The sequence below is a fragment of the Beta vulgaris genome, chromosome 2 (assembly GCF_026745355.1).
Source record: "Beta vulgaris subsp. vulgaris cultivar EL10 chromosome 2, EL10.2, whole genome shotgun sequence".
Classification (NCBI taxonomy): domain Eukaryota; kingdom Viridiplantae; phylum Streptophyta; class Magnoliopsida; order Caryophyllales; family Amaranthaceae; genus Beta; species Beta vulgaris.
The window spans coordinates 44,001,676-44,015,192 of record NC_079203.1 but is presented as its reverse complement, the minus strand read 5'-3'; the positions used below and the strand labels follow the sequence as shown (position 1 = coordinate 44,015,192).

General features: G+C 32.7%; 1 protein-coding gene across 1 annotated transcript; it reads left to right on the top strand.

The window, feature by feature from the left end:
* The first annotated feature begins 7,519 nt into the window (after nt 1-7,519).
* On the top strand, nt 7,520-13,309 carry LOC104886401 (hypothetical protein). The gene is made up of 2 exons (XM_010670857.4): nt 7,520-8,865; nt 12,297-13,309. The coding sequence occupies exons 1-2, from the start codon at nt 8,356-8,358 to the stop codon at nt 12,933-12,935; spliced, it is 1,149 nt and encodes a 382-aa protein (XP_010669159.2). The 5' UTR covers nt 7,520-8,355; the 3' UTR covers nt 12,936-13,309.
* The last annotated feature ends 208 nt before the right edge of the window (nt 13,310-13,517 follow it).

Sequence of the window (13,517 nt, the reverse complement as noted above, 5' to 3'; positions counted from 1 at the left end):
TCAATCTCCAAATAATAGGAGTGCGTTGGTTTTCTAGAGTTGCTAAAGATGTTGTCAGTGGTTGGTTGTGGCCATCGACAAGTAGTTATCAGTTGGGTCAAGATTGGTGGTTCAAATTTATAACAGTAGAATATGTTCGGTTTTGGGGACTATGTGCTGAGGGACAAGATGTGTAAGCATGGACGAGGTGTTGATAGATTTTCATGGTTTGGACGTTTGTTTTCCGAGTTTGTAAATTAGAGGTGTGTATGAGAGTTTGACTTGTTCGACTCTCTTTATAGCTTGATATTGATCTTAATTGTCTTTGTCTTGACAACTTCAAATATGCAGGTAGTTTTTAGCTCGCCCACTCATCGGCGTTTCTCCTACTTCATAGAGAAACCTCAGGTACTCTCGATCGAGAGTAATGAGTCACATTTACTCTCGATCGAGAGTAATGAGTCACATTTCAATGTGACTCACATGATCATGAGCTCAGGTCCCAAGCGATAGCAGATCGTTGTGATTGCTCATTGTTGTGCATGTAATATGTTATGTTTTGATGATGAAAATTAATATAATATGTTATAGTATGAAAGTATGTAACAGTTGGAACAGATGCATGAAGAAAGGAATTAATAAATGAAAACTTTGAAGAAAAGAAGAATCAAGATTAAAGTCAAGTTTATATGTTCCTTAGAATAGTTACTTTGTGTAAAAATGTAATAGGCTTGAATTAGGTGATATACTATGTGCTAAATATAGAAATATAAAATTAGTATAATTATTATTTTCTTAGAGTTAAGAAAATAAATAATTGTTAATATTATATGTCTATATAAAAAGGAAATTAGTTTATAAAATAAGATAAAAGATTTTCATAAAAAATGTTTTAGAAAAAGAATTTTATAAAAACGTGGTTTTAAAAAATATTTTTACAAACGTTTTTATGAAAATAATTTTATGAAAACAAGTTTTAGAAAAGAATTTTAGTAAACAACGTAATTTGGTTTTCAAAAAGGATTTGGAAAATATTTTTTGATAAAAACAGAATTTTAGTTGAAAAGAAAATCTAATAAGAAAAAACTTATCTTTTTGAGATTAAAGATAAAGATAGAAAAAGATAAAGTTTGTTTTTCTAAAAAGAGAGTTTTATCCCTTAAAATAAGGATTAAAAGATAAAGATATTTTTGAAGGATTTTCGTCCAAACCAAGTCTTATAAAAGGGATTTATAATTCACTTTTAGATCTCACGTTTTCAGAGAGAAAAATCGGAGATATTAAGAGCTGAAAACTATTTCCTTCGCACAGAGATATAGCACTGTTTGAGTCAGATTCAAGTAACGAATATACGAGTGTAATTGTCCTCTAATTGCTTGACTAAGAAGCACACGTTTGAGGATTCTTTCTTTCTGTAATTTCACTATTATAGAAGTGTCAATTCTTAGAGTTAAGAGTTGGTTAGCACTACTATGGTTAGTAGTGAGGGAGTCTTATTGTATCAAGAGGTTGGTATCTTAAGATTCAAAGAAATAAAGAGTTTTGTTTCGTGTGGACGTAGATCTCAGAGGTGAGATTAAACCACGTTATATTCTGTGTTTGTGCATCAAATTCTACATAATTTAAGTTTTAGTTTTCGCAAAAACTAAAATCAGAGATTTACGATTATTTCGCACAGTGGCTGGCACTGTGCAGTAACAAAGGTTTTGCGAAAATCGATCAAATTTCGTCACTCAATTCAACCCCCTTCTTGAGTGTCACCTTGGGTTCTAACACTCATGTGGCGACGTCTCTCGCTGATGTTAGTTCGTTGTTCGGGACCTGAACGTTATCCGCTTCTTCTATCACTTCCATCAGCCATCTGAAGTTTGCATCTATCACAGCCTCACATGCACTAACCCGCAACACCCCCCTTGCTAAACGACTTTGTGTCCGTTTTATTTACTTTTGTTTTAGGTGGAATGAACGAGCTACCAAAGCTCCTCAAGTTTTTTTAGTTTGAATTGTATTAACATTAGGTGGTACTTCCTCTTTTAATTAATATACGATTTCTCGTTGTAAACAAATTATCCTTTTTTTATGACCTAATATAAAGTCTTATGTTTTGGAGTTTAATTTTTATAACTGAAAAATATATAGATAAATGGGATTTATATTTAAGTGGAGAGAAGCCGGATTTTCAGCCAATAATGGATAGACAATTTTATCGAAACTATGGATTGATCCGTAATCAGTCAAAATAAGTTAATCAATTTGCATAATAATTGATTACGCTAACAATAAAATAAGCATTAATACCACATTATGCTGGTTGAAAAAAAAAATCAGTGCAAACACCTACTCCACAATCCTAATAACCTAGAGTTACCAAGTAGTCAAACAAAACTAGTCCATCAATTTTTTTTTTCTTTTTTTTTGAAGCAAAATAAGTAAATCGACTTGAAAGTGAGAGAAATGAAATTGATTTGTCAACATCATACCGAAATCCCTAGAAATTTCTTAGTATTGTTGATGGCTGAAAGAGACCAACATGTTGACAATTCAATAAATAAAAATAAGTGGCGTTGAAGTTACAAATTATTTAACGAATTGCCGACTGATACAAGAAAATACAAATGGTGGCGTATTGGCGTGGCCGCGTGGGGATGGGTGATGAGAAACTATTGGCGCATACCTGGTATGGGCCAACAGTGTTCATATCAGGGTATGTAATTTTACCTGACAAAGACAAAAAAAAGTTGACTTTATGGTAATTTAGACAACTCTGATCATGTAGGAGAGAAATCAGATCAATTATTATATGAATCAGATCAACTATAATGTAAATCAGATCATGAATGTATATAAGTAAAACCCAAAAAAAAATATAAAAAAAAAACCAAAAAATAAAAAGAAAAAATTGTATTTTATTTACAACTTTGCCACGGTATGGACAAACAGTGTTGATACCAGGTATGCGCTTATACAACTTAACCGCCCCACCCTTTTTTTTTTTCTCCCCTCTCTCCTCTCTACTTTCAAAAACCCTAGCCTCCATTGTTGATTTTTAAAGGGGCTTCCATCGATTTTTACCGTTGGAAAGCCCCCACCTTTGCTTTTTTATTTGTTTTTAGGTTTCCAATAACGATTTCTCCCTCGAAAGACAGGGTTTTCGATCTCCTTCGTAAGAAAATGTTTTTCGATCTCCTTCGAAAGACAAGTTTTTCGACCTCCTTCGAAAGACAGGGTTTTTCTCCTCTTTTAGAGGGGGAATTTCTACAGGTTACAATCCATGATACTAGATCTAATGGATTGCCGTGAAATTATTTTGTTGGTGAAGAATTATGCGGGATCACAAATGTTATCAATTTTTCGAATACGGTCAGATGAAGCCGACGGAAATCATCCTCACGACTACAAGGGATCGTTAGATTGTCTCTCCAACAAGGTTGTATTTTCCAGCGATATAAGCGGGAGATGTTCCACATTGCAAGATTTGTTTGACGATCGTAGTTTTTATGAAGGAAATTTTTGTTTGATTCAAGTTATGTATTTGTTTGATTCGATTGCTTATGTAGATGTCGTATGACTTTTTATTAATGAATTAATTTTACTATTAAAAAAAAAAAAAAGAAAGTATGCGCTTATACCGCTCGGTGGGTGATAACTGATTATATGGTCACTGCAACACGTGCTGCAACATACACCATTTGCTTCTGGTTGGTCTCAACATGACGCATTGACGAATGGTTCTTTTTTTAAAAATTCTAAATCTCACTTCTACCCTCTACTATACTACTCTAGCACTAACTGAGAAATATGGTAAATTAATTACTCTAATGAGGTGGTGAGCAATAGCATTGACCAGTTATTTGGCTTTCATCTCTATTTACAGTAGAATACTGAATAGGGATTGATCTATATCTTGTGGTACTAAGGTTTTTTTTGGACTGAATAAATCTGAAGTAAACTAAGATGAATAAGGGTTTGTTCTCTTCGACATAAAGAGATGTTTGATTAAGGATTTGATTAGTCAATTCTCTAATTTGAGTATTTGGTAAATAGATGTTTCAATTAGTTAATTGGCGCAAAAAGAGCTTTTTGAAAAAGTTGGGGGAGGAACCTTTTGACATTATAGGATTAGGAATGAGTGGACCAATTGTAGTTATGTTCTAAAGTGTTGAAAATTATATTTATAAACAATAAAAAGTAAAATAATAGATTATGTACATATCTTTACGGGTTATTTAAAAAATATGTAGCAATCATATATCAGCTACTTACTAAACATCTTTATACAAACAACTAATATAATCAACTAGTCAAATCAAGTAATACAATCAGCTATCAGCTAATAACTATCCGCTAATTGCCAAACAAGATCTTTCATTTTTTTGTGATTAGTAAGTTATATACTTACAATATTGTTGTGAAATATGATTGGAAAATGTGTTTGGTTATGTTATTTGCTGAAGATCATTATTTTGTTTTTATTGGGAAAAAAAAATTGAAGATGAGTATTAAGGATTTAATATGATTTACTCTAGCATGACCAAGAACTGTATGCATGGATATATATAATTTACATGAGAATTTGATGCATGTATACAAAAGAACTTACTATACTAATGGAAATTTTTATGTGATTCTTGGACTTTAACAATAGAATGGATCTCTAAAATGAACTACATGGTACATAAAATTAATTTATTAACAGAGTTTTTCAATTTATTTTTATTTGGGACTTATGGATTTTTGTGGTCAAAGTTAGAATGCTTTGCTCTTAAAATCTCATAAGCACAAGAATCGAATAATTATGATGTGAGATATCTTTTGATTCATGTATTTTCAAAGTAGAAACTTTATAATCTTTACTTATATGTAATAAAATAATATTATTATCAAATATGTGTATCGCATGCTATTAAAGTAAAAATGTCCAATATTTTTTTTTAAAGAGACTTAGCTATTATATAAAATCAATGAGGCGTATTGACTAGCTCATATAAGTTACATAAAGAATAACTATTAGCTAAATACATAAAAGCACAATTTTAACTGTCTCTTAAATACACGACGTAATTGTGCTAGAATATTCGAACGTAAACGGTCTAGCACCTTAGAGCAACTCCAATGGTTGTAATTTTGGACCTGCTTGCAAGATAATTGATACCTGCTTGAGAGCAACACCTGCTCCACCAAGCTACTTACTTGACTTTAAAAAGGCAATATGGCTTGAAATTGAAAAAAAGGAAAGGTGATGCTCACACTCCATATATGATTGGTGAGTGCATCTCCATCCACAATAAAAAGTACAATTTCCTTTTGTTTCCTATCTAATTATAATTGAATAAAAAATTAAAGTTGAAAATATTGATTGAGATGTGGGACCATTTAAGCAACAATGTATTGTAGCTCACCATTGGAATACTTTGTAGCTAGAAAACAATATTGCTTCAAAAGCTGATGTAGCAAATCAAGCTACAAGGTGTTGTAGCTCACCATTGGAGTTGCTCTTATAGCACGAACATGCCACTATGCACAATTGCGCTTGTGGTCGGATAGCTTGAACATCAATTTGGACAATATAGCATAACCCCAACATAAATGAAAGCAGATTCCCCAACTCTTAAGCTCCTGCGTCCTGCGCAACTCCCAATTTTATTTACTTTCTCCATTCCAAATCAGTCGTGACACTTTTAAAATTACGAACTTTTAGACAATTTATATATGGAGAGCTTAGAGATAGAGAAAGAAAACAAAATGATCCCATGTGATAGGAGAGATCGAGAGAATTAGAGAGAAGTTATTACCCAAAATGAAAGTGTAACATCTACTACATTGGATCGGAACTTCCTAAAATAGAAAGTGTCACAATAAATTTGAAACCGAGAAAGTATATAATAATATAAAAAAATCTTGAAATTAAAATACACATTGAGATAATATCACATGATAAATATATGTTTCGTACACTAATATACTTACTTTATTTTAAAATAGTTGCACCATTTGCTCTTTCACGTTTGACGAGATGCTTTTTTGAATGTTAATATCTCTAATTGCATTTAAGTAAAAATTATAAAATGTTGATAACTGAAATACTTGTATTGAGTCGAATTTATCAAGATATTACTTTACTACATGTTTTTCTTATAGATAAAACTTATTAAAGTTTATTGATGAATAGTAACAAAATGATGAATGATGCAATTTTTTTGAAACGGGTGAAGTATAAAATAACCGTCAAAATTCATAGACATCAGTCAAAGAAATAAAAAGCTTTTGCAACAAATTTGTTTAGTATAGTATGGCTATGTTTAGTTCACCTGAAATTTTCTGATCGATCTGAACTTATCTGATCTGATCTTATCTTATCTTTTATAAAATATATTATTACTATTATATTAATACTTTGTAAGTAATTATTATGCAATACATTATAAGATCTTATTTATAATATTACTATTATTATCATTTTATTTCTATCACAACTTTTATTAATAATAATAATTATTATTATCATTATTATAATAACAACAATAATAATTATAATCACAATAATAATTATTACTAAAAATAATTATATAACCCAAGTCATTAATTTATAGGAGCACTTATAAAATGTTTCACACTTTCCCTCAAAAAAAATATTTCACACTTGAGAAGTCACCAGACTCAACTCTTTTTTTTTCCATATAAAATAAAATAAGATATACAAACAACTATGACTTGACCAAGAAAGAAATGGATAGCGTGCAACTTCAAATAGTTAGAGAGATTTGTATTTCAATAGGAAGAGGCATACTGGATCTAAGTTTATAATTTGTATCTCGCACTTAGCTTATTTTGAAATGTAATCCGAACCTAGTAGTTTCGTTGTCATGAATTGAAGCTATTATATTTTATATATTTCTTACTTTTGCGCCAATCTTATGTTCTTAACACGTGTCTTTTATTTTTCTATTTTTTAATAACAACAAAATAACTTAAAATAATTATAACAATGACATTTATAATGATAACAACGAGATTAATAAGAATTACCAATATTAATAATTAATAAGTACAACAACAACAATAATAATCATTTTGAACAAATGTACTAGTAAATAATAGTATTAATAGTAATAATGAGTTTTTAAATATAAGCATGATATGATATGATATGATATGAACTTAGGACCTATTCTCTTCGGCATAAAACAGCTGAACTGAAATGAATAGCGATATGTGAGAGTAAAAGTATTGTCGAGAGCTGAACTAAATAGAACTGAACCGAACCGAATTGGACTGAATTGAAAATAAGCTGGAGAGAAAATGCCCTTAATTTTTTTTTTTTTTTTGAAAGAAGAACATGCCCTTATTTGATATGATATGAATTTATCTGATCTGAAATAAGCAAAATAAGGTAAACTAAACATAACCTATATTTTATGCAAGTACCCCTATAAAAAATGAGAAAACTTTATCTACCCGGTAAATCAACAATTAATACAACCTTAGTCTTAATAATTTGTTTAGGCCAACCTTATTAATCCCCATGAAATTATTAGGGTGATCGCCCGACAAAAGCAACTAATGCGTGATATTTACAATAAGACATGCTCCAAAACCTGCAAAATCTCCTCCCTACTCCTTCGTCTTTTCGTCATCACTCTCCTAAATTTTTCTACATCCAGATTCTTTCATTATCTCTCTCTTATTTCTTTATTTCGCTATTTTCTTATAAAATATTTCCCAGATTTCTTCTTTTCTCTGACTCACCCCTAATTTTTTAATATATATTTTTCCACTTTTTTGACTACCCATTATTGCCAACTAGCCGGCGTAATTATAGAAATAAATTGTTTTAAATTTCCCCTTTGATTTTAATTTTTGAAATTATTTATTTCCATTTTAATGTTATTCTGTTAGTTATTTTATAACATGTAAATTTATTTAGTTACGGTTCTTCATTTGTCAGTTTCTCGACCTTTTACTCAGCATATCAGCTCTGATCTTTCTTTCCTTTTTTGACTCAAATGTTCTGAATTATAAATCATTTTGTCCTGAAAACAGAGCTTTTTATATGATTTGGTGATATGTTGTTTTATAGATCTGACATCGTTATTGATGCGCAGTGAGAAATTTGACTGCCCATCTCAAGGTTAAATTCTGGGTAATATCCATTTTCTTAGAACTTTGAGTTTTTTGGGGGTAAAAATTTGATTTTGTGGAGTGATTTCAGCTAAAAGGGTGTTCAGGGTTTTGATTTTGTTAAGGTGAAGTATACCCAGAAAAGTTTTCATTTCAGATACCAAAAAAAGCTGTTATTTGAGTAATTTTTTCCCAATATAGCTGTTTTTTTTTTTTTTTTTAATATAGTTTTTAAGAATATACGTAGTTTGAAGGAAGATGCAAACAAGGGTTATGTCATTAGAAGAAGGGAAGGACCCTAGTCCTGTGATTAGAACAAGGGTTTTGCCAGTGAGACTACTTTTGATACTGTTCATGTTCTTGATTTTATGTGCTTTATTTTCATTCATTAGTCTAAGTACATTTAAGAGATATGGGTTTGATGGTATGGTGGGTGTAGTTAAGCCTAGCTATCAGCCGTGTATCGGCGAGTCGAGTGGTTTAGATCGATGGATTAGACCTCCATCTAATTTGATGCATACAATGAGTGATGAAGAGTTGTTTTGGAGAGCTACATTGGTGCCTAGAATAAGGAAGTACCCTTTTAATAGGACTCCCAAGATTGCTTTTATGTTCTTGACAAAGGGTCCATTGCCATTAGCACCTCTTTGGGAGAGGTTCTTTAAGGGACACGAAGGGCGGTATTCGATCTATATTCACTCGTTGCCATCTTATGACGAGGAGTTTCCTCCAACATCTGTTTTCTATAGAAGAAATATACCTAGCCAAGTATGATTCTCATTACCTTTGTACTTATTTTCCTGTGTGCAGATAATTTTTGCATTTCTGTATTCCTGATTATTTATGTTGCTTTTTGATCAATGTTTGCTGAGAATTGTGCTATGATGTGATCTTTATACATTTCTGTCATTTGGTGGCTTAAAAGAGCATTTTCCTTCCATAATTTTGATGAATGTTTTTGGAGATGTGAATGTTATTGTAATATGTCTATTAAATGTAGGATTTTTTGTCCCAAACTACTTTATAAAAAAATTGTTGTCCCAAACTAGCTTACTATTAACATTTTGTGGTTGACAGCTACCTTATGCTGGTTTCGGCGTTGACTTTTGTTTTTTCCGGTTTTTTAATGTCACTTGACCTCTTCAAACCTTTTTTTGATTTTCTCCACCCTAATTTCCCCATTTTCATGTATGCACACGCTCTCTTTCTCATATCTATGTGAGACGTTGTACCACCAATCCACTATTAAATTCCTCTTCTATTTTACCTAAAATCAAAACAATCGCCCTCCTCATTTTCCACAAGGGTAATTTTGTTTTTTCCCACAATTTTGAGCTGAAAAAACAAAAGTTAATGCCGAAAACCGGCATAAGGTAGCTGTCAACAACAAAATTGTAAAGTAAGGTAGTTTAGGACAATAATTTTTTTATAAGGTAGTTTTTCGCAAAAATTTGAAAGTTAAAAGGTAGTTTGGGACAAAAAAAATCCTTAAATGTATATCATCACCTAATGCAGCTATCACGGGACTCTTGATTCATTCATGAGGCAACTTCATGCTTTAAGAAAGTAATAGTAACCAAGCTTTGAAGTTTATTCTATGCTTTTAAGTGTAAAGTTTTTCTTTCGGAACAAAAGTTTTAAGTAGTCATGATTTACTCTAAGAATTGAGTAGGTTGGTGATGAGATAAGTTAGTGTTAACAACTCGTACGCGTCTTTGCATTGTCGCTGTCATGAAGTTTCCAATCAGAATTCTATAACTCAGACTACGCCCAGTTTCAGTGTATGGTTGTATGAGTTTGGCTGTTCCAAATGCCACATTTAGGAGCTTATACTGGATTGATGCTACGGTATGTGTGGTAATAAGTATGCACTGATGGCAAGTACTGTTTACTTGCACCATAGGTGTTGGAGGATCTTGAATGAGATGTAACTCTCATTCCTTAAGCAGCCTACTAACCTGTCAAAGCTTCTATGTATGTGCATGGATACTACTTATTGAGTCATACAATTCGGATTCGTACTTTTCCATATTCAAGTTATTCTTCAAGTCCATAGGGTAACAATGGTTTGATTTACTCTCTGATTTGTTGCTGAATGCAGTTCACTTTGCTTCTCTGAACTCTGAATCGTTGTTAAAACTTGATTTGCGTAGTTTTATATTGGGTTAGAGGGCGAGTTTGGATTTATAACCCTCGTGTGCAAGTCTTAATAGGTATACAATTAATGTCCTTCCATATGTATGCTCTATATGAGATTCTTGTTTCTTCTTATTACCCCTTTGACTTTTAGTCTATAGGATATGAACTGAACATGGATTACTTGTCCAGAACCCTAGTAGGTATATATGATAATCTAATGATAGAAGGTCTCATACCCTAGGCTTGTTTAACTTGTGCAAAATGAACTCATCCTTATCAGTTATCAACATTTTAAAACAGTAAGCAAGATGCTAAAACTTTATAACATCTTTGTGTATTTAGAGCATGGACCAGGGCATACCCTGGCTTTGTAGGTTTTTTTTTAATGTGAAAGGTAGTGCTTGTGCTGTTGCTGGCTTGGAAAATGCTTTCTCTAGTAAGAGCATTTATTGGTTCATAGATCAGCAAGGTGGAGTCCTTTTTACTTGATGTTGAGGGAACCAGGTTTAGGAGGAGATTAAGCAAGTTATTATTCTAATTGGATAGTTGTTTGTTTCACAATTGTGCGGGGAATAAGCCTTATATGGCGAGTTGTTTAAAAAGGGTAATAATTATTTATACAAGAGAAAAGTTGAAGCTGTTGAGGGAATATATTGCGCTTTTTTCCTTATGATGTATGGTTCAGGCACAAGAATTCATGTGTTTGGTTCTAGTTTAAGCCTTGACCTTTTCATATTAATGATTGGATACTTTACGTTAAGGAAGGCAATCATAAAAATATATGTGTGTACTAAGAGCTGTTGAGGGAATACCTGAAAAAGTATTGTTAAATTTGGGCAGTCTTGGGTTGCTAATCAGTTTCTGAATCTTGTGCTACTTCCTCTTTCTTTCCTATCAGGATGTTAATACCATTATACCTTTGTCGCTGATAATAGATCATGCAGCTCTGTGAATAATGAATTCTCCCACATAGAATCTGGATTATCTCTTACAGGGAATGGCTTGACATGGTTGTGGGCGGCCTTAGTGGAAAGCCAGAGCAATCTGGTTAATCTGGGGCTCTTACTTTGTTCTTCAGCAAGTCTAGAACAATCTGGTTTGCACTTTCAGAAGATCCTATTGCCATTGTGTACACAAGTTGGTAATCTGGGATATGGGATTTGTTCTCCTAGCAGTTGGAGAGTAGTCTCGGGTCCTTTCTCAAAAGTTTGGGGCTTCCTTTCTTCATTTGTATTTCAAATCCTGAAAGTGACAGGTAGAGAAGGTGATATTTGTGTGAATTTCTCTAGTCTCCTCATCTCCGTGTTTGTCTAGGTATGCTGATGTAAGCCACCCATGGCGTGCATCAATCCACACATCTATTATTCTATTTTTTGTTTTAAACTACAGAAATTTCACTTGTCTGTACGTTGTGCAGTTAGACTAGATAGTGCACTGAGAAAGTCTTCCTAGCTTGTCATTTTCTCGTCTGCATTCACTCAATATATCATGATTCCGAGTTTCCGACCATCCATAGTTTTGCAAGTTTCTCGTCTATGATGGCCTTTATATATGTTACCTTACATATGAGGTTGCGACCTTGGGCAGATAGGGAAATTTTGAGCTGATTTTAGATTTCGTAATATTTTTGAAGCTCTTTTAAGGAAACAAACTCTGTTTTATTGCATTTAATATCAGTTACACCTGTGTAATTGTCTCGAGTTTGAGGAAGATGAATAAAGTCTGTTTGTTTGTGATGAGATGATAGTTGATGTCTGAGAATAGAAAGTAAAGGCTAATAATTGATGAGATTACGATGGTATCCAATATCCATCATAGTGGTATTGTATCATCAATAGGTAAAGTTGGCTGATATATTTGCTTGTTAATTGCAAAGAACTAACCATTATTTGTATTTTGTACCATTATAGCAGGATTACAGGTAGTAATCTCTTCTGACATACTGCAATGAACTTGAATTGATATTTGCTTTTTATGTGGTAATTTTGATTTGTTTTTAATAGAACTTCAGAACAAGAACTATGGCTAATTCACCTTTTTTGTCTCTTTTTTTTGTGCAGTTAACGCAATGGGGGACAATGAGCTTATGTGATGCCGAAAGAAGGCTCCTTGCCAATGCATTGCTTGATATCTCAAATGAGCGGTTCATTCTTCTTTCAGAATCTTGCATTCCACTCTACAAATTTAGCTTCATTCAAAATTACATTACAAATTCCAAGTATAGCTTTATTGGTGCATTTGATGATGTTGGACCATTTGGGAGGGGAAGATATGATGAGAACATGGCCCCCGAGGTTAACATAACCGAATGGCGTAAAGGATCTCAATGGTTTGAAATTAATAGAAGACTAGCAATCAATATTGTAGAGGACACCATCTTTTACCCCAAGTTTGAAGCATTCTGTAAGCCAAATTGTTATGTGGATGAGCACTATTTCCCCACCATGCTAACCATCCGAGCGGCAAATCTTTTGGCAAACCGAAGCATCACTTTGGTGGATTGGTCAAGAGGTGGGTCCCATCCTGCTACGTTTGGTAAAGGAGATGTTACTGTAGATTTCTTGAAGAAGATTAGAGAGAAAACGACTTGCACGTACAATGGTAGAAATACTACCGTTTGCTATCTCTTTGCTAGGAAATTTGCACCGAGTACGTTGGAACCGTTGTTGGAAGTAGCACCTAAGGTTTTTGATTTTTGACAACATCTGATTTTGAAGGTTGCAAACATGAAAATTGCAGAGTATAGAGGATTTTTCAGAAGTTTCGATCATGAAGTATAAAACTGCAACTTCTAGTTTTTGCTGTGTAGTGTGTATGCATGCAGATGACTTCATGCTGCATCCTTTATCTTAAATCACCCAGAATGTTTCTGGTGTACAGCACTGTTAAGCGCACCGGTATCATATTAGGAGTGTTATTTTGGTGATACACATACACTGATACATTGATACTTGTAGATTTTTAGAATAATGATGGATGTAATTGAGGCTTAGATTTTTTGCACGTTGATATTTGTGCATAGGCGTGTCAAAACATAAGATGTTGCATAAATTATTGAAGAATATTAGTGATATGTCTATTCTCATTTATAATCAAATTTTGGTAGATTTTTGGCATTTTAACTTTTGCTTACATGCATGTTTATTTTGGGTTTTCATCCGCTTAATAAAACCGGGTTAAGCGGATGATGGATGATCCATCATTCATTTCCATTCCTAATGCAAACTGCTTAGGTGTGCTATTTATAGTAAATTATTACTACTACTCCACTAATAGAATTT